This window comes from Ochotona princeps, chromosome 13 (assembly GCF_030435755.1).
Source record: "Ochotona princeps isolate mOchPri1 chromosome 13, mOchPri1.hap1, whole genome shotgun sequence".
NCBI lineage: Eukaryota > Metazoa > Chordata > Mammalia > Lagomorpha > Ochotonidae > Ochotona > Ochotona princeps.
Genome location: NC_080844.1, coordinates 10,634,305 through 10,654,639, shown reverse-complemented (window position 1 = coordinate 10,654,639; position 20,335 = coordinate 10,634,305). Strand labels below are relative to the sequence as shown.

The window sequence follows — 20,335 nt, the reverse complement described above, 5'->3', positions numbered from 1 at the left end:
CATCTCATGTCCAGGCACCTGGGTCTCAGTCCTAGCTCTACTTCTGTCTCTAGTTTCATGAATATCCTGGGAGGCAGCAGGTGTTGGCTGAGTGCTTGATCCCTGCCACTCATGGGGCAGACCGTGACTGCGTTCTGGGCTCCTGGCTTTAGTCTGACCAAGCCTTGGCTGTTGTGGGCATTTGAGGCGAATGAACCAGGAGGTGGGTGATCTGTATCTATGTGTCTGTCTGCTTTTCAAATAAAAATAGGAGCTGGTTCAATGGCATAGTGGGTAAAACTGCTACCCGCAGGGCTGGTGTCCCTTAAGGACACCAGTTAGAGTCTCAGCTGCCCCACTTCTGAGCCTGCTCCCTGTTAATGCTCCTGCAGAGGATGGCCCTCGGGTCACTGCCCCCATGTGGGAGATCCAGAAGCTTCTGGCTTCTGGCTTCTCCTTGGCCCAACCCTGGCTGTTGGTGCCATTTGCAGAGTGAATCAGCAGACAGATCTCTCTCTAACTCTGCCTTTCAAATAAAAAAACCTTTTTTAAAAACAGTTCAAAAAATACAAATTTAGATTTAAACAAAGAAATGTTAAAATCAAATTAAAAATAAAAGCAGGTAAAATTCTGACCTATGATCCTATTCTTGTGAAAACCTACAAATGCATGAATCATACGTGTGTGTGTGAAGGCGTAGAGCCCCGCAATAGCAGATTCCTCTCGCTCTTGGCTCTTGACCAGGGAGTGCCCCTACAGCTCAGTCCCGTAAGGAGAAAGCTGTGTTGAGAACGAGGAGCCTATTCCTGACAATCTGGCGAGGGCTGAGGCACTGCAATTGATGCAGCCACTTATGTAGATAAATCTTTCTGCTTGCCAGCTGGGAGGCTGCTCCAACTCCTGCATCGCAGCTAAGCCCGAGTGTGCCCCTGCTCACATGCAACTCTGAGAGCTGACCTTGTCCCTGCTTTCCAGGCCAGCTAGATGGTTCTTTCCGCTCTGTGACAGTGATTTCCAAAAGTAACAAGGAGCCATGCTAACACAAAAGGTCCCTGAGCTGTAACAATAGGTGACAGGTAAGCAGCTACTGCTCCAAGAACTCAGCAGTGGCACTCCCAAATAACCCCAGACAACCGTAAATTCAGGAGTGGCTCCAGCCCTTGATCAGACCACGGATGGACTCCTACGCTTGGGAAGCACCAGCCCTGCCCGGTTGATTGGCCCGGAACATGCAATTGAAGGGAAGACCACTTGCGTTTGGTGGCCTTAGGGCAGAGGCCACCCTCTGCCTCTCCTTCCTTCCAACAATGGCCGCCCCAAGCCTCCGCCAGGCACCAGCTCTGCAGCTGTCCCCTGGTAAACTCTGGGGTCTTCCTTCTCACACCCTGCATCCTGGCCGCTGCCCACTTAGCATGACCTGATTCCTGCCAAGGGAGGAATCGGGCTACAAAGAAGACACACAGAGCCTGATAAGGGATCCTTAAGCCCAGCTACCCCACCCAGTTTCATGGTGTGGATTAGCTGAACGGTGTCGGCAGGTTTGTATAAACACGCAGGTTGGCTGAGAAAACAGCCCCTGGCCATGGACTCACTCACCTGGCTGACAGCACATGTGGGCCTATGTTGCTTCTGGAACCTGCAGCACACAGCAAGGGCCAGAAAGGGAAGGGCACTGTGGCCAAAAGATCCTGGAGAGTTGAGCCATGTCCTGGGTCTTTCGTGAGACCTTCAAGGCTGAGAGCCACAGCAGCTCCTTGGCTGGAAGACGGGGCTATTCAAGGAAAGGACAGGTGGCCACCCCATTGCAAGGACTCATGCAAACTCTGTATGAGTGCACACACGTGTCTTTGCTGGATTCCAGACAGGCACTTCTGCAGGCTGATCCATTTTGCTGCTTCTGCTTACACAAGACTCACCTTTCTTCCAACTGTGAAGAGAAGTACAGGTTCCATGGAGTGCGAATGCCAGAGCCGAGCCTCCTCAGAAGCTCAGACAGAGCAGTGGACAGCACAATCAGGTGCGCATGGATATGGCAGTCCATCAGAACCTGCAGAGGACAGAACAAATCAATCAACTACCCCAGCCATATGTTGGCAGTGAAAAACTGGGCAAATGGAGACTCTAAGATGGACTATGTCAATCAGTGGATTCTGCAGCGACTTCATCATGCTTGGAATGGTGAGATTGGCAGCAATTCATAAGTGTTGAACTATCAAAACCACTTGAGCAGGACCCTTGGAGCATGCCCCACATCAGGGACCTGGGATGGATGGGAGACTGGGTGGGGCTTCTCCCTTTATCTTCCCTTTTACCCCAGACACAGAAAAAAAAGAGAATGTGGAAATAATAGTCTTACCACTTTCCTGTAGCCCTTGAACCTTAGTGCCCTAATTAACCATGTAAAGATTGTCAAAAATAAAGCAAAAAAAAAAAAAAAGACTCACCTTTCTTTCCAGCCAGAGACCGCCAAGGACCCAGGCTTAACCAAATGCAGCTCCCATGCCCCCCACCACACACACACACATTTTCCTTTTGTTTTAATTGCCAGCAAGGTGTTGGCCTGCCCCTCAGCTCTTTGTTTCTCTTGGCATCAGAAAACCGCACATGTGACATCGGTTCTGATTCAGTGATGTTGCCTCCTCTGGTCTCGGTCTTATCTCCTCCTGTCTACCTCCTGGATGGCAGCTTCCTAGGTCAAATGGACAGGTCCTACAATGCATGGTGAAAACATCCAGACTACTGCAGAGCCCTGCACTGCCCCCACCTGACAGGAGACATCCTGCGCCACCCTCAAGGATCCTGCCTGCTGTTCACCGCCCCGGGCCCCAGCTTCATGGTTCATGGAGCTGGCCACACACAGGGAAAGAGCATGCAGAGGGGCCCTTGGGCTCCTGTGTGCATGCATGCTGCAGGTATCTGCAGAAGAGGAGATTCTGGAGCTGGATTTGGAAGGATGAGCAGGAGCCAGTTTAGGAATAGGGCTTGGAGAAGCGTCCCAGGCAAAGGCTGGGAACACCCTGCACCACCACCACCACCAATCCTCACCATTTCCTGGGGGGACATTGGATCCCATGGTACACCTTGCACCTGTTCGGAGACCCATGCTCTGTTATCAAAGACACCCCAGAAGGCCCAGCGCAGTAGCCTAATGGCTAAAATCCTCTCCTTGAATGCTCTGGGATCCCATATGGACACTGTTTTGTGTCCCAGCTATTCCACTTCCCATCCAGCTCCCTGCCTGAGGCCTGGAAAAGCAGTCAAACATGGCCTAAAACCTTGGGACCCTGCACCTGTGTGGACGTTTCTGGCTCCTGGCTTTGGATCAGCTCAGTTCAGGCTGTTGCAACCACTTGGTGAGTGGATTAGTGGACAGAAGATCTTTCTGTCTCGCCTCACTGTAAGTATGACTTTACAATAAAAATAAATAAATCCTAAAAATAAAAAAGACACCCCAGAGACCCTCCCTCATACAAAGGGCAAGCCCAAAGCACCCACAACATCAGTGTCCACTGGGCTGCAAGACCCATCACCTTCTTTCCTACCGTAGCCTGTCTAACTCCCCTGCTCGTCCAGGAAGCCCGCCATGACCTGGCTCACCGTGACAGCCTCTCTGCCTGCATTCTGCCTAGTCTTGGCCATCTCTATCAAGGCCATGGACGATGCATGTCAGTGATCTTCAGCTCAGATAGTCCAGGGGCTGCACAGGTGCCTGCAGACACTGAGGCCTGCTGACCCCAGGCCCGGTAGCTTGCATGGACTTCCCTTCACTGTGCCTGCCTTAGCTGGATGCCCACCTCCACCACCTCCCACCTCATGCCTCCTCCAGGGCTCTCTCAGCTGTCCCTGTCCCTCAAGTGCCCTTTCACCTCCACACCAGCTGAAGAATCCTTCAAGATCCAGCAACTGCCCCACCTGTTTAAGAGTTTCATGATTGTTCACCTCAGAGTTCACGGCTTCTCCAACCTGTCCCCTGGCGCCTTGAAAGAGGAGTTGCCCTGTGCCCATTTCCCAGACACAGAGACTGCCAATGTCAAGTTCAAGGTTGGCACCCATGATCAGGGACAAAGCAAGGACTCCACAGGAGGTCACTGAACTCGGGGGGCCCCCTTGCATGGCACAGGTTGCTGCACAGAGTCCCCTGGGCTTTGCAATGCGTTTTATGGCCCCTTCTTTCAGCCATATCTAAAGAACAAGCCAAGAGATCTGCATTTGATGGCATGATTACTGACACTAAAAGTTAACCATAAACGCAGTGCCTTCCCTCTGGCAGGTGTTTCCTGATCTGACGGCTGAGAAATCAGGCTGCACCAGGTACTGTGGGACTGGGTCTTAACAGCTATCTTGTGCAGGTCACTAAATGTTCTCCACTTCTGGAAAAGCTGGTTTTTTTTTTTTTTTTTTTTTTTTTCTGTTGGGAGCGGCTGATCCTACTCTGGGAGAATTCTAAGGCTGCTGCAGCCCTACCCATGGGACACACCTCACCATGTCACACTATATATGTCCCCGGTGGTTCTGAGGAAGACAGAGGTAGCCCAGCCTTCTCCTAGGACCTGAGAGATACCAACCACCTCACCATGAAGCTTCTAGTCATTTCCAGCCTTCTCTGCATCCTGCTTCTCATCTTCTCTGTGGAAGGTAAGCTGTCCTCCCCTCTCCCACCTCCCCACCCCTCAACCCTCAGCCCTGGGTGTCAGCCTTTAAAGCAGGGATACCAGGATCCAGAAAGGTTCCAATCAGAAGTTGTTTGGGGTCAGGCCCTATGGACAGCCCTGAAACCTGCCAAGTCAGTCTGTCACTCCTGGCCCTACATAGCACTCCTGTCCTCAAGGGTGGCCGCAACAGGTGGCTCAAGAACTCGAGACTCCCTTCCCAAATGCACGGACACACTAAGTGAAGCTGTGTGCTTAGCACACAAAGCCATGATCCCTTGGCTAGACTGCTGCTCCTGCAGGCCCCTGAGGCTGGACACCGTACACCTTCCAGAGCCACTCTTGCTTGCTTCAAGCTTGAAGCAGAGCCAGTGCTGTTGATGCAGTGATCAAGGAATAGACTTGCCTCACCTGGATGTCCCTAAGCCACATGCACAGAAAACACCCATGGGTGCGTGAGGTGTTGGGGGGGCAGTGGGGGGAACGCAGCATGTGTGGCTGGGTGAGGCCGTTGTTTATGCATGTTTAGAAGAGGAAGTCATGGGGGCTGGCGCTGTAGCATACTGCATTATGCTACCGCTCACTGTGATTTTATGCCAGTTCGAGTCCCAGCTGTTCCACTTCCAATCCAGCTCCCTGTTAATGTGCTTGGGAAATTAGCAGAGGATAGTCCCAGTGCTTGGGCCCTTACACTTATGTGGGAGAGCTGGAAGAAATTCCAGGATCCTAGCTTCTGCCTTCTGGCTTCTGGCGCTTGGCCCAGCCCTGCTTGTTACGGCCATTTGAGGAGTGAAAACAGCACATGGAAGATCTCTCCCTCTGGCTCTCCTTCCCTTTCTCTGTGACTCTGCCTTTCAGGTAAATAAACAGATCTTTAAAGAGGAGGAAAGCATGATCTTCTCCTCTGTGTATGTGAGAACTTAGCTCTCTCGTCTTTCTTCAATCATATCCCTGAGTGTTCTGAGATTTTTCTCTTACCTAAACCTCTAGAAACTGCCTACCTTTATTTTGTTTGTTGTAGTAGTTATGGTTATTGTAACATTTACTGGATCTGTGGATCCAGATGTTAAGGGGCGGGAGGGAAGCATCTACTGTTTCATCATTAACATTTACCATTCTGATGGGGGCATTTGACCTAGCAGCCAGCGTTCTCATGGGAACTGGCTCTGACTTCATGTCAGTCTGGGTCCTGGGAAGTAGCAGGGAATGACACAGAGAGCTGAGTGTGGGAGACCTGGACTTAGTTCCCAGACCCAGACATTGTGGGTATTTAGAGAGCGAGTCAGCAGATGGAAGCGCTCTCTTCTCTCTTCACCTCCAACTGTACCCCTCCTCTGAAGGATAAGAAAGGAATGGAACTAGAAGAAAAGGGGAGGGGAAAGGAAAAGGGAAGGGAAGATAAGAGAAAGAGAGAAGGGCAGGGAAGGAAAAAGAAGGGAAGGGGAGAAGAGGAGAGGAGAGGAGAGGAGGGGAGAGGAGGGGAGGGGAGAGGAGGGGAGGGGAGAGGAGAGGAGAGGGGAGGGGAGGGGAGGGGAGGAGAGGAGAGGAGAGGGGAGGGGAGGGGAGGGGAGGGGAGGGCAAGGGAGGGGAGGGCAAGGGAGGGGAGGAGAGGAGAGGAGAGGAGAGGAGGGAAGGGCAAGGGAGGGGAGGAGAGGGGAGGGGAGGAGAGGAGAGGAGAGGAGAGGAGAGGAGAGGAGAGGAGAGGGGAGGAGAGGGGAGGGGAGGGGAGGGGAGGGGAGGAGAAGGAGCTGGTGCTGTGCCATGTGCACTAAGCCATCACCACCTGCAGCATCAGCATCCCAGCTATAAATGCACCTGGAAAGTATCAGATAACGGCTCAAGTATTTAGGCCCTTGTACCTCATGTGGCAGATGGAATTGGAATTCTTGGCTCCTGGCTTAGACCTGCCCCGGGATTGGCCATTTAGGTTATGGGGAGTAAACCAGTGGATGGAAGATCTCTGTCTCTCTGTCGCTCTCTTTCCCTCTCCTTCTCTGTCTCCAACATCTTATTTCATTTTTTGTAGTGTCTCAGGTGCCATTTTACATTTCCAGCTGCTATGTTCCTGTATGTTCCACACTGAGCCATTTATTGTTATCCAATACACTTACGGTTGAAGTTATTCTGGAAGCATTTCCACCGGAAATGCAAGGAAGGTGAGCTGATGGATTATGGAACATTTCTGTTCTCTGAAGAGCCTGCCATGATCATGTGCCCCATGTTACCAAGGAAAACACTAAAGGAAAGTCCTTATAAACACAACCCACAACACACAATTGACCAGGTCTCTGTTCTGGGATGTGTTCAAGGTTGTCAATGTTACCCTAACAACACAGGGAGGATGGAATTTCTTGCCCATTTGCAATTATTTCTGGCAGACTCCTGAAGTAGCATTATTCATCCAGTATTATTGGGTCTAATTTGGCATCAGGTGCCGTTCTAGGCTATCACAAATCCTGGCACTTAAACATTTAGGAGGTTCACAAGGATGTGGCAAAAGGCATACACCCAAATGAAACAGTTTCTCTCTTGAGGATTCTTAGATTAGATCATGAAGAGGAGTGTTACTGTACCAAAGGGCATGGACATCTCCAAACCACAGACCTGAACGTGTTTTCTGAGAGCAACAGGGCAGACACAGTGCTTCAAAAAGTTCATGGAAAATGGAAATGAAAAAGGTGAAGTTTATTGGAGGCCAGCACCATAGTGTAGCATGGTAGGCCTCCACCTGTTGCACCAGCTTCCCATTTGGGAACCAGTTCAAGTCCCACCAGCTCCACTTCCAGTCCAGCTCCAATACGGCCTGGAAAAGCAGAAGAAGGTGGCTCAAGACCATGCAAGGTGGGAGACCTGGCTCCTGGCTGTGGATTGGCTCCCAAGAGGCAAGAGGCTCATTAGCAGGATGCTGAACTCAGGAGCAGAGCTGGGACTCAAACCTAGGCCCTCTGATAAGGGACATGAGTACCCCAGCTGGTGGCTTCACATCGGATTGCCTGATTGTGATGTTTGAAGATTTATGTCCTTGTTCTTGAAAACTGAGTGATCAAAAGACCCACTGTTTCTCTTGATCCTGATTTCAGGCTTGGCTTTGATTTTCTTGGTTGGCTATTCTGGAACCCTGAGCCCTAGGAGTAGAAGTTCTCTCAGGTCATTCCTGCACAGAGCATCCCCAGCATGTCCCCAGGCTCCTAAAGGAAGTTCTCATCTCCTCTATGTGTGCCCTCAGGAAGAAGACCTACTGCCAAGCCCTGGAGACGGAGGCCCTGCTGCCCAAGGTTCATCCTTCACGGGAGAACCCCGAAAGGTAAGCAGCCACACCCTGTCAGTCTCAGGTGGCTTGTGGGACAGGCCGGATGGGACCATGAGCCCCTGCTAGCACCGGGCATCAACTGCTGGCATTGCAGTGGGCCACAGGCAGTGGCATCTCAGCCTCATGGAGCTGAGGGTCTAGAGGAGCGTGTTGGAAACTGAGGCAGCAACTTGCTCATTTTGAGTTAAGCACATGCCATTAAGAAGAGCAAGATGTAGTTGTGAAACAGCACTGGGGGATGGTCATCCCTCGGTCGGCAGATGGGAGGTGATAGCGAGCAGAACTGAGCAAGGGCCTGCAGGTGCGGAGGTGGGCAGGGGAGATAGAGGAGGCCACAGCAGTGAAGGGAGACACAGAACCCAACAAGAGCTCGGGCACCGTGGAATCCCAGGCCAGCAGTGGGGGTTGCCAGTAATGGCTCAGATGGTGAGGAATAAGGTGACCCATAAAGATGCAGACAAGTAGTGTCCAGGCTCCTGGGGCAGGCCCAGAAGGTTTTCAAAGCTCCCCTCTCCCAAGTCTCTGTTTGGGAGCGGGGGTGGGTAGTGAAAGGTACTATCCCAAACCCCAGGGAAGGCTGTGGGGACCCCAACCACCCTAAAACTCAGGCGGCAAGCTGGAGTCAGAAGACATACGGAGACGCTTTGCTAGGTTGTAAGGCTTTGATGGCATGGCAGGGGGTGGGGCACACGGACAGGCCGAGTCCCCAGGGGAAGGCTGGAGAACCTGACTAGCTGCCTCCCCGAACTCCAACCCTGAACACCCCACCCCGGCCTCTCTGCAGCTCCAAGGCTCTCTCAGGAATCCCAGAAGACCCCAGCACTGCTTGTCCCTCCAGAGCCATGGACCAGAAGGCCATCAACCAAGCACAGAGCCGTGATGCCCTCCCTGGTCTCTGAGAGTCTTGCCCAGCAGAGAGCACGGCCAGGTGCGTGGAACAGGGAGTGGCGGAGGGAGGCAGCAGGACCTGGCAGCTCCAGCCTCAGCCCCGCTGCCCTGAGCGGCTGGCAGCACCCCTCCCCCAAGTGGCATCACACCCAGCTGCGCCCGGGTAAAAATAGCCACCTGTCACACAGGCCCCACGCGGAGGCTGAGAGGTGTGAGGCCTGAGATGGAGGGGAGCTGCTCTGGCTGGCTCCAATCCTCAAGACCCAAGGCCCTCCATCCCCTCCAACTCTGCCTGACCTCCAACTGCACAACTCGGCGGGGCTAGGGGAAGTTGAGGATGTGTGTGCACTCACACCACCCGCACACACCACATAGAAACACACACGGCACACACTCACTACCCATAGACACACACACTATGCATGCACACTACACACACAGACCACACAGACACACACATGCTATATACACTATACATAGAGATACGCACACTACGCAGACACACAACCCACATAGACACACACACTATGTACACACCAATGAGATAGATACACTATACATACACTGTGCAGAGATATATACCATGCACATGAATGCTATATCCCAAGGCACACACCACACATACATACACGCTACATGCACAAATTACATCACAGATTGCTATGTGTATACATACATAGAACACACAACATACACTACAAGAGACACGTAGAAATACACATATCATACATGTAGCACAATAAATACACTATATGCTACCTATGTGACACAATGCTACATGCTGTACACAGAAACATACTACATACAAAAATACACTACATAGATATACATAGTAATACCCAGAGCCACCACACAGGCATAGTGTCTCACACAGCAACACACAACTACACACAGACACGCACTACGAACATAAACATAGGCAGCCCCCCACACAAATGCACCCACACTCAGCACATACAGCCCAGAGGAGATACAGCCAGGACAGCCCTGTGCATGGTGTGAGAACAGCCCTACTGTTAGGCATGTTCTGCTTTGGGAGAATCATCTAGGCCATGGATTCTGTGTCAAGAAGGGATTTCTATTCCTTACTGCCTTTAAGAAAATCCCTTACAGAGATCTATCCACAATGCAGAATGAGACGTGTAAAGCAAGCAGGGCAGCTGACCGGGTCTCCCTGTGCAATCTCATCTCACTCCTTGAAACCATCCTAGGGAGGTTTGACCCTTACTCCACCCTGAGAAACGGGTTGGTTCTTACTCTACCTTGGGATCAGGCTCAGAAAGACAGACTGAGGCAGAGCCAGAGACCCGGATCTGCCAGCCACTTTCCCAGGCAACAAACCGCTACTTGGGCAAACAGCTCTGCAACAGGTGTGCCAAGCCAGCTTCCCCATGGATGGCACCTTCTGGGTGGGATCTCAGCTCCATGCCCAGGAGCTGTGTGACCTTGCGCAGGCCACTAGGCAAGGCTGAGCACCTTAATGTACTCATCTGGGAAAAGGGTTTGATCATGAAACCTCCCTCGCCTGTCGTGGCATGGGGTTGTGTCTGTGAAGCACTCGGCAACAGCAAATGGGCATGTGGGACCCTGTTTCCATTTGCCCCCACTGTCACCAAGGACCAAAACTGTCCCTATAAGGGCTTACTGGGACAGAGGACCAGCAATCCCAACCCCAGAAACTAAAACCAGTTGGTGGGGCAGGAGAGTGGAAGGAGTAGTTCTTGCCCAGGTTTGGGGGTGGGGGAGGTTGTCATCCCCCAGGAATGACTCTGGGTAAACATGGGGAGGGGGGAGATTCATTGGCCTTCCCAAGTGGGTGGAGTCATCAACAGCAGCACTGCAAGGTTGTGCAAGTCCAACCAGCCTCATGGGCTGCAGCTTCCCAACATGGGAGGGTACCCGGGCCTGCGTCTGTGCACAGAGACCTGCCTGACGCAGGGCCATCCTGAGCTGCCAGCACCAGCAGCAACACGCACAGCCTGAGTAACATCTCCTCCTCCTTCGGACTTTCACTTTGCTTTTCCTCCGAGCAATGCGGGAGACCTGTGAGGATGACAGGGTGACAGTGTGAGGAAGACAGCTCGGGGCTTTGGATCAATATGACAAAAACCACTTCAAAAATTTCATGTGCTTGAAGGGTCGATTAGCCACCCTTGGCCATTTACTTCTTAACAAAGGACTTTCTGGAAAGTGTTTACCGAGTCTGTAGCAATCTCTAGCAACACTGTACAAGCAGCTTTTTGCTAATGAGTGTTCGATCAGCTGACCCAATTGCCTCTTTAACATCGGATGTTAACTCTGAGCCTGGGGCTTGCCCAGGCTCCCACAGGGGTCCAACAGAGGCCTGTTTGCATCCTCCCAGCGAGAAAAGTCTGTGGCCCTGAAGGAACTTGTACTGGGTCACCTTCCTGCAGTATGTCCTGAGGCTACCAGCAAGAAGGGCCTTGAGGAATATGGGAGCAAAGACCACGCAAGTCTTGAGAACCCTGTGTCACCCTCCCTGCTTCCAAGGCCAGCAAGAAGCCACAGTGGGAAACTCAGAGTAGAGGGATCCAGAGAGATGTTGCCCCTACCAGGAGATACTCTGTCCTCAAGAAGTGGCTTTGATGGCAGGGAAAAGGTCACCCACTGCAGATCACCATAATTTTGGCCATTATGGTGCTAGGGTGGACACAGAAGCCTGGAATAACAGACCCTGCAGAAGAGGGCGTTCAGGAACTAGTAGCCCATACTGCCCAGTGAGCCAATCAGAAGGGCCTCACATCATGACCTTTGTTCCTTATAATTATGAGGATCTTGACAGAGTTAATAGAAAAGGAACATTTTAGTGGTAAGTTCACTTTGGTGCAAAATTGAGATCTATGCATTGTTTTTTCCATGGACTTTCTAAAGAACCCTCACCTGCCTGCTAGCTAGACCTTCATGGTAAACAACCTCCGATTCCAGGGTCCTAGAGCAGTGGGAGATTGTTAGTTCCCATGAGCCTTGTCCTAGGTGGGGTCTCTTGTAAGTTTGGGGGTCGAGGATCTGTAAGTTTAGCATGGTCTCAGCAAGTCAGTAGGGACAACCAGAGTCTCCCCAATGTGGTCTTCCACCCTCCAATTAGGACCAGCCCAGACCCATTCACACAACTGCCAGTGGGTATATAAGGCCTTCTTGAGACGTAGGCGCAGAATTGGCCCACCTTCATCTCCACCATATGTTACAATTGGCCAAAGGGATCAAAAGACCAGCTCAGACCAGGAATCAGAGACACAGGCCCCCAGATTCTGATGGGAGAGACTACGAAAGAGGGGCAGAGAACTGAAGTCAGTCTTGCAACCCGTGCACCACAGCTTTCATTGTAGCAGCCAGAAACAAGTGTTGGGATCTGAGAGTGGGAAGGGACAGTTGGGAAATCATGAACCTGCAGCAAAAATACAAGTGGGAGGTTCTCATGACATGGTGTGAAGGGCAGAGAGTCAGCTGTGCTGAAAATTACCATGATTATCACCACAGGAAGTTAAAAAACACTTTCAAGTGGGGAGAAGAAATAGAAGGAAACTACACTATTGTCAACATTTCTTATTTAGGATGAAGGTGTGAGACTGTGGGTAAATTGTGATCGTTATATTTATGTTTTGTGTTGCTAATGCTTATATAGAAATTCGTGGGTGCAGCACTACCCCGTTGAATCCTAACAATATCCCTAAGAGTTAGCACTATCGTTACCTTCCCCCATTCCCTCTTAGAGCTCAGGGCCAAAGTACAGAGAGGCTAAGCCATTTGGGGAATGTCCCACAGTAAATGGTAGGTTGCATCCAGATCATCTAGCTTTAGGTTCCGTGCTGTTAACTACCACACCATACTGCACATAACAACAACAACAACAACAACACAATAATCTCATCACCATCTCTTAATGACCCTTCTGATTCATTTGAGCTTCTTTGGTTCCCCATACAAACATACTGATGCATTTCAATTTTCATTGCATTTTTTGAAGATTTTTTTTTATTTGGTAGGTACATTTACAGAGAAAACGACATATGGACAGAGAGAGACATCTTCCATATACTAATCATCCCCCAAATGGGCACAATGATCAGAGCTGAGCAAATCCAAAACCAGGAGCCAGGAGCTTCTTCCGGGTCTCCCATGTGGGTGCAGAGTCCCAAGGATTTGGGCCATCTTCTGCTGCTTTCCTAGGCCACAAGCAGGGAGCTGGATGGGAAGTGGAGCAGCCAGGACACAAACCAGTGCCCATATGGGATTCCGGCACTTGCAGGTAGAGGATTAGCCTGTGGGACCACCACATCAGCCCTGCGAGGAATTTTTCACCCACTGGTTCACTCACCAAATGGGCACAAAGGCTCGAGCCAGCAGCCAGGAGCCAGAACGTCCATCCAGGTCCTGCATGTGGACGGCAGGAACCCAAGTAGTCAAGCCATATTCTTCTGTTCCCAAAGAGCAACAGCAGGGAGCCGGTCAGAAGTGGAGTCGGTAGAATTCAAATCAGCACTCAAATATGGGATGCGGGCATCCCAAAGATCTGGTACAGCACCTGCTCCAGAATGTTGCTTCTTCCACTAAAAACAGCAGGAAAGGGGGCTGGCGTTGTGGTGTAGCAGGTTAAATCCCTTCCCGGATGAGTCCTGGTTTCAGACCCGGATGCTGCATGTCTAATCCAGCTCTCTGCGAATGAACCTAGAAAAGCAGAAGACGACGGCTTAAGGGCCTGGGAGCCTGCACCCCTGGGAGGACCCAGATGAAGCTCCTGACTCCTCGTTTCAGCCTGGAGCAGCACCAGTCATTACGGCCATTCAAGGACTGAGCCAGTGAATGGAAGATCTCTCTCTCTCTCTGTACCTCTATCTTTCAAATAGTTCTTAAGTAAATACAATAGAAACCATAGAAAAAGCAGATGAATACACATAGATTTTTTTTTTCTCTTTCAAATGGACCTCCCTCCAGTAAGACATGTTTGGTCAGGGATGTAAATGTTGCTTTGGGGTACACAGTGTCTGCAGAACCCTGGCAGGGGTGCGGAGTTCTGGGGGTCTGCACACACACATACCCTGTAGGAGGCTCTCCTACCCCAGCTACCAGAAACAGGGGCTGCCCCTAAGACCCAAATCAACTCAAGTGGCCCTGCCTGGGACAAGCGGTTCTTCTGCCAGCATATCAGGTTCTCCCAGTGGACTGCCATGACTCGGGCTGATTGTGTTGGCCATGGCCTTCAGAAGCAAGGATCAGGTCTGACTCTTGCTTTAACTTAAAAAAAAAAAAAGAAAGAAAAGACAATAACCCCAGGGTTTGCAGATTCATCTTAATTCTGTTTTCCTCCCTCTCTCTATTGCCTTTCTGCCTATGACCCTGCCTTCCACCCCCACCCTCTTATCTGCCTGTTGCAACTTCCAGGTCACTACGTGAGGCCCTGCAGACCGTGCAAGCCTAAGCCAAGTATCCCTCACCCCTGGGTGGTACCTGGGGCACTCCCACAGATATAGAGCTCCCAATGCAATGCCCCATTACAGGTAAGATGCTCCCAGCTTGTGCATGATGCGCCCAGCAGCCTCAATAGCCCCTTCCAACCGTCACAGTCATGTGCTGTGAAGTTGGGGGGTCTTGTCATCTCTAGCAGCAGCAGCAACATCCCTGGGCAAGTTCTGGCACTCCAGGCCCTAACCCCGGCCTGCCACCAACCTTCGGAATTATCCTGAGCTGGACTCACCTATATGGCTTCATCTCCACCTGAACCCTGCTGTGCTGAGTGGGGATGACCAGGACCTGTGTCCGCTGTAGAACCAGAGACTTCCAAACCCTCCAGCATGCTGGGTAGTGTGCACCCAACATGGACGGCCGGGACTGTCATATCTCCTGGTATTTCAAACCCTGCATCCAAGCACCCCTGAAGAAACTGCTTCCTAACAAAGGAAAAATAAACAAACAAAATGCATGGAGCATCCTTGTTTGAGAGAGTGGGTGATGGGGCCTGAGTGTGACATTCTGCTCAAGAAAACCAGTCCCGACACCTCACCAGCAGTCCACTCCCTCCTCAGAGCACCAGTCAGCCAAGGGGTGAGGGCAGCAGCCAGGCACCTGAGTCCCACACAGCAGGATACAAAGCCTGGCCTGCTCAGGATTCTGTGTCCTGTTAGCATGACAGTTCCCTTCTCTACCAAGAGGGAACCTCAGGACCTCATCAGAGAGCCAAGGAAAGTGACAGATTCCAGGGTGGACAGAGGCGTGACACAGTTAGCGACTTGTTCAGGCCATGGTGAGCAATGAACAGCTGAGCCGAGGCTCCCAGGGGACAGATGGCTCAGGTCTAAGAGGCTTATCTTTCCACACAGCTTCCTTCTGAGCCGATTCTCCCAGCAAGAAGACAAACTTAATTCCTGCTTCCCACACAGCTGTGCATGACATCAGCAGGTGCAAGGCTAATGGCTATAAGTTCTGTGCTGGAGGGCTCCAATGAGTTTGTGCAGAGGCTAGAAGCAGAAGTAGAATGAGTGGGGTACCAGGTGTGTGGGATCTCTCTTGAGAACAATGAGGATCCAGAAAGATGTAGGCAGGGGATACTGCATGTGGTGGGGCAGGAGCAGGAGACAAAGGGTTGGAGCTGAGACAGGAGTGGGATGAGGTGCAAGGGCCTGAACATCAGTGACATGGCCTCAGGAACTCACTGGCTGGGTGGGCTGTTGGAGCCAAGTTCACAGCAAATGCCCCTGTATTGGTAGACCCTCAAGGGGATGGACTTCTTGCTACGAGCACTGGGACAACAGGCTGCTCCCCTCACACTTGTCTCTCCACCTCTCCCTCGCCAACCCTGCACCAAATGTGTAAGAGACCACACACACACATACACACTCCTGCACGCCATGTGCTAGGGAGTTAACCAGGAGGGACAATCCTGAGGCCACATGCCTGTTCACTGAACCCAACTCCTCTTGGAGACAGGGAGAGGCAAGGCGAACACAATCCCAAGTGCCTCAGCCCTTTAATGGCTGCAAGTGGGAAGACAGATAATCAAGGTCCACAGATAAAAGGTCTGGGCCTAGCCCAGAAGTGGAGGAGAGCAAGTGAGGGGAGGGGAAAGGAGAAGGAGTGAGAGGGACTGTAGTGCTGTAGCTCTGGATGGAGCCCAGTGAAACGGTACAGCCAAGAGGTTGGCCTCGGGAGGCGGAAGAGTGAGTCCCTCTCGGATTTGTTTTGGAATAAACCTGTTCTGGCTGTTAAGTTTGCAATCTGCCTCCTCTTTGTCTTGTTCCTTTAACAGTACAGTGAGTCCACAGGGCAAGCCTCGTGAACAAGGTGATACAGGCTTAGGGAGAAAACCCAGAAAAAGAACTGGAACTCATACGTCACCCTCAGAAACTCTATGAAGAATCTAACCATGGTGGAAATTATAGTAGCATCACTAGACAAAGTGTAAAGTCTCCATGGTAGCCGCAGGGGCACCCCACTTTTGGAAAGGGGTATGGGACATTGGGTATAGTTGCTGAAACGTGAGCTTTGATGACTAATTTGGGGTTCAAGCAACAGCTCTGCCGTACACCTGCTGTGTCACAATAAGGAGTCAGGTGACCTTGCAGCATCCCAGGTGGGTGCCCATCACCTCTCCCAGATCTTCCCTGGACTAGTGGTCCATGGTAGCCCATCTTCCAGGGCCTGCAGAGATCAGCCCCTGGCTCACATATACACAATTATTTCCCCTTCTGTAGCCCCAACAGGCTTCCAGAATGTGGGGGTGTCTAGTGCCTTAGTTCAGTCAGCCCGTGGTGGCTGCAGCTGATCTGTTGTCAGCAGCCTGGTGACACATGTACAGCGCCAGCTGTCATGGCTGCATCCTTGGAATAAGCCATTGACACACACCTGCTGTTAACGCCAGTTAACTATCCACCAGGACACACTAGGAAAGCACTGAAAGCATGGGACGAAATCGAATTACAAGCTTGTCTGTTCTGGAAAGTTCCTCCATACATCAAAATGTGGCCATTCCTGTGCATTCAGTGTAAGATTTAAATACACTAAGAAATAAGAATTCCGACCTACGAGCCCCAGTCTCCACCACTCTCGGCTGCCTTCCACCCAGCCATGGCACACATATCCATTTCCTGCCCGGCTCCTATGCACTGGCTACTCCACTTAGGTAATTTTGGGGCAGACAGGGAAGACATGAGCCAAAGGCATACAGAGTATCGATTGCTGACAAGGTCTACGAATTGGGGCACTTTCACATGCCTCTGCATTCATTCACTTAGTCAACAATTTCCCATTGAGGATGCACAGGTCCTGTGCGTGTACTAAAATGACCTAAAAATAAACACAGCTTCTCCCCCTGGATGCTCCCCAGCTTGGAAAGGCTTGCCTGCTGTGACATGAGGCATGTCTCCACCTGCAGACACCCCAGCAGACAGATTACAGCACCAACGCTTCTTACTGTTTCCAACAGAGGCTCCAAGGCAGAGGCATGGAGGGGGGAAGGAACACTGGAGAAAGAGATGTTCTGTGAGGTCCTCCTTACTGAGACTCAGCCATGCAGCAGGCAAGCTAGCCAAGGACCTACTGTAGGGTGACAATAGGCGGAGCCAGAACTGAAGATTTTGCCCACCTGTGCTCACGAACTTAGGTGCTAGGTGACACTGGCCCTAGACTCCCTCCATGAAGCAAACAGGCATGGTATGTTAGGAAGGGTCTCATGCTCACGTCAGAACAAAGACTGTGACCTTACCCCTAGCCTGGTACACATAAGGATCAGAGACTGGTCACATTGCAGGGCTCCCCTGGCCCACAAACCAGGGCTGAGCCACTCCCCCAGAGCCCAGTGCATTTGGGAGGGACCTCCAAGTACACTTTGCTGTCCTCAGAGGACAGACCTCAGGATCTCCTCTGAACTGAGACAGACAGCCCCTGATAGAGTCACGTCCAGGGAGGGTGCATTCAAGTACACAGACAACACATCCAGGCCCACCCAGACCACCTGGCCTTATTGCAACACATTCAGTGTCAAATCGCACTCTAGGTTCCCCGTCGAGAGTAATCATTTGGTTGGAACTCAGCATACGGGTGGAAGAGTGCAAGATGCCAGGTTCCCAGGGCTTGGTCTCACCAGATCCAGACACTGATCCCAGACTTGGATCAGGGGTCGTGGAAATCTGCCGTGAGACCATCTCCCTGCCCTTGAAGAGGAGTCTGAATGGCAGTCACCTGCTGACCACTTCCGTCCTTAGCGCCAGCCAGCCAGGGGCGTGGGGAACACCTTGCCTAGTCTGTCTCCACACAGGTGTGCATGCATCTATTGAGCACACGTGTTTACACACAAAGGAAAGACATGAGCAGATTCACTAGTCAGTGGGTATGTGCATATGGTCAAGTGTGTCTGAAAATGGGAGTAGATGCCGTGTGTGTGTGTGTGTGTGTGTGTGTGTACGATAAAGGCGAGGACATACACAAGAGCCTGGGTTGGCATGCTGGCAGATTTGGCAGGACAGACATGCATGCCCAGGCTGGCAGCTGACACGCAAATTCTCACTTCTTTATAGCTGCCCCAGCTGATGTAACTCCACGGGGGAACAGCCGTCAGCACATATTTGAGAGAGGATTTGATCTGGTAACACACTGCAGTGTGCTGCAGCTGGGAGGTCCCAACAGAAAGGGCACTTGTCACCCTGCAGGGCTGACTGGTATGCCCAAGACTGCCCAGGCTCTGCAGGTGGAGACATGCCTCATGTCACCGCAAGCCTTTCCCAGCTGCATCCTAGTAAGACTTCTGGCAGTTTCCAGATCTTACACACTGCAAAGTCAAGGTCAAAGTCGGGGCTGGAAGAGCTGTTGTTGTTCCAGGCTCTTGGGTGCCTTGCCAAAGGTGAGGGTTCCATTCCAGGTTACTCTGGACTTTGGACTTGCCAAGTTGTGTCACGGATTGCTCCAGCAGATCTGAGCCTCCTGCAAATGAAGGGGCAAGCAGTCTCCTTAAGAACAAGGATGTAACACGCAAACATGAAATCAGGGCTACAGAAGGCATGGAAAGGATGTGTGAGCCAGGCACAGGGAGGATGCAGCTTCAGTGGCTTCAGTGTCACCTGCGTGTGCCGTGGGAATAGCTCCAGCTTGGAAGCCTGCCCTAACCGGATTTGAATCCAAGCTCTACTCTCACCTCTCCACACACACACACACACACACACACACACCAGCTGTGTGAGAGTCTGAGCAAGTGACTTATCTTTCCTGAGCTTGAACTCTCTCCCCTGCAAAGCAGGAACAAGCATGCCAGGAGGGCTGTGCAAGGGTCCCGTGAGATAACAAGGATGGGAGCGAATCTAAGCTAGCCAGGGCAAGTCTGTCCACTGAGGGCACGGCAGAGCAAAAGTGAGCAAAGGAGCAGAGGAATTGGCTACCCAAGGGAGCTGGCTCCTTCTCAGCACCCTGAGAGGGCACACTGGCTGAGATGCCACAGCCCTGCCTCCAGTTCTAGTAGGAATCCACAATAAGCTCGTGGAGGTGCCTGCTTTGGTGTCTCCCCAGCATCTTGCAAAGCCAGGATGCAGAAATAGACGTGCCGGCTCTACTGCATGCTGTATGCAGAAAGATGCAACAAAGAAGAGCTTGCATCGTTACCCCTGAAAAGTGGGTGGCATGTTGGGACCCCTGATTCGTCTTTTCCTACCCTCTCTGAGTCCCTGCTCCTTGCTAAACAGCTGACTAGGAAAGATTGGCCCAGGAGCTGGGAGAAGTTGTGCTCCTTCCAGGCCAATGGGGAGGAGTACTGAGCCCCTGGGAGGGGTCATCCTGGGAGGAGGGGGGGAGCATTAAAGAGATCGCCTCTATTGGGGACCACACCCTCACAAAGGAATTCTGGGAAATGCCCTGGATTGAACTTGGAGTGACCACTCTGTAATCCCAGGCACCAAAAGGGCAGGCTGCATTTCCAAGCGCACGCCAGTGTCAGAGTAGGAGACTGCAGAGGCCAGTGCAGGGGACTTGAGGCCTCTGTCACCAATGCTTTGTTTTGCCTAACCATCTCTGGCGGGTTGGGTACTCCCGCCCTCCTGGGCAGAGTCCAGACTTGCACTGGCCGGCTCTGTTAACAAGTCTGTCCCAAGACGGGGCTTAAATCTGCCTTCCGGTGATTGGGTAGCTGGAAAGTGGGTCAGCTGCCTCACACATTGGATCAGACCCTCTGGGACTGCTGGGCAGCCTAGGGTGGGGGACAGGGCAAGAGCGGAATGAGATCTCGGAGGAGTGCTGATAGTTACACCCACCTGCTCTCCTCACTCCTTCCCCCCGACTGGTAGTCTTTCTGTAGCATCTCAGCCTCTAGGGAACAGGTGCTAAGATTGCTATGGCGATACCCTCCCTGGAGCCAAGGCGGTCAGCCCCCTTTTCTCTCGACTCTTCTTATTTCGCCTGAGAATGAGCTCTTGTCTCAGACTGGCTACTTCTCCAACCTCTGTTTTGCTTCCAGCAATTCGGCTCAGAGAAAGGAGAGCGAAGTTTCTTTCAAAATCCCAGGGGAAGTTTGTGA

At 51.8% G+C, this 20,335-nt stretch overlaps 1 protein-coding gene across 2 annotated transcripts; it reads left to right on the top strand.

Annotated features, from left to right (window-relative positions):
• The first annotated feature begins 4,296 nt into the window (after window positions 1–4,296).
• On the top strand, window positions 4,297–14,536 carry LOC131481703 (protein GPR15LG-like). Of its 2 annotated transcripts, none has more exons than XM_058671652.1 (4): window positions 4,297–4,614; window positions 7,855–7,932; window positions 8,723–8,866; window positions 13,497–13,730. In XM_058671652.1, the coding sequence occupies exons 1-4, from the start codon at window positions 4,554–4,556 to the stop codon at window positions 13,508–13,510; spliced, it is 297 nt and encodes a 98-aa protein (XP_058527635.1). In that variant the 5' UTR covers window positions 4,297–4,553; the 3' UTR covers window positions 13,511–13,730. The 2 variants fall into 2 exon arrangements, with proteins under 2 accessions (XP_058527635.1, XP_058527634.1); XM_058671651.1 differs by lacking the exon at window positions 13,497–13,730 and adding an exon at window positions 14,227–14,536 and having other exon boundaries at window positions 4,311–4,614.
• Window positions 14,537–20,335: the final 5,799 nt, after the last annotated feature.

Coding starts and splice junctions, on each gene's coding strand:
- LOC131481703 (XM_058671651.1), top strand. CDS start 4,554: ATGAAGCTTCTAGTCATTTCCAGCCTTCTCTGCATCCTGCTTCTCATC. Junction 4,615..7,854: donor TCTCATCTTCTCTGTGGAAG/GTAAGCTGTCCT, acceptor GTGTGCCCTCAG/GAAGAAGACCTACTGCCAAG. Junction 7,933..8,722: donor TCACGGGAGAACCCCGAAAG/GTAAGCAGCCAC, acceptor GCCTCTCTGCAG/CTCCAAGGCTCTCTCAGGAA.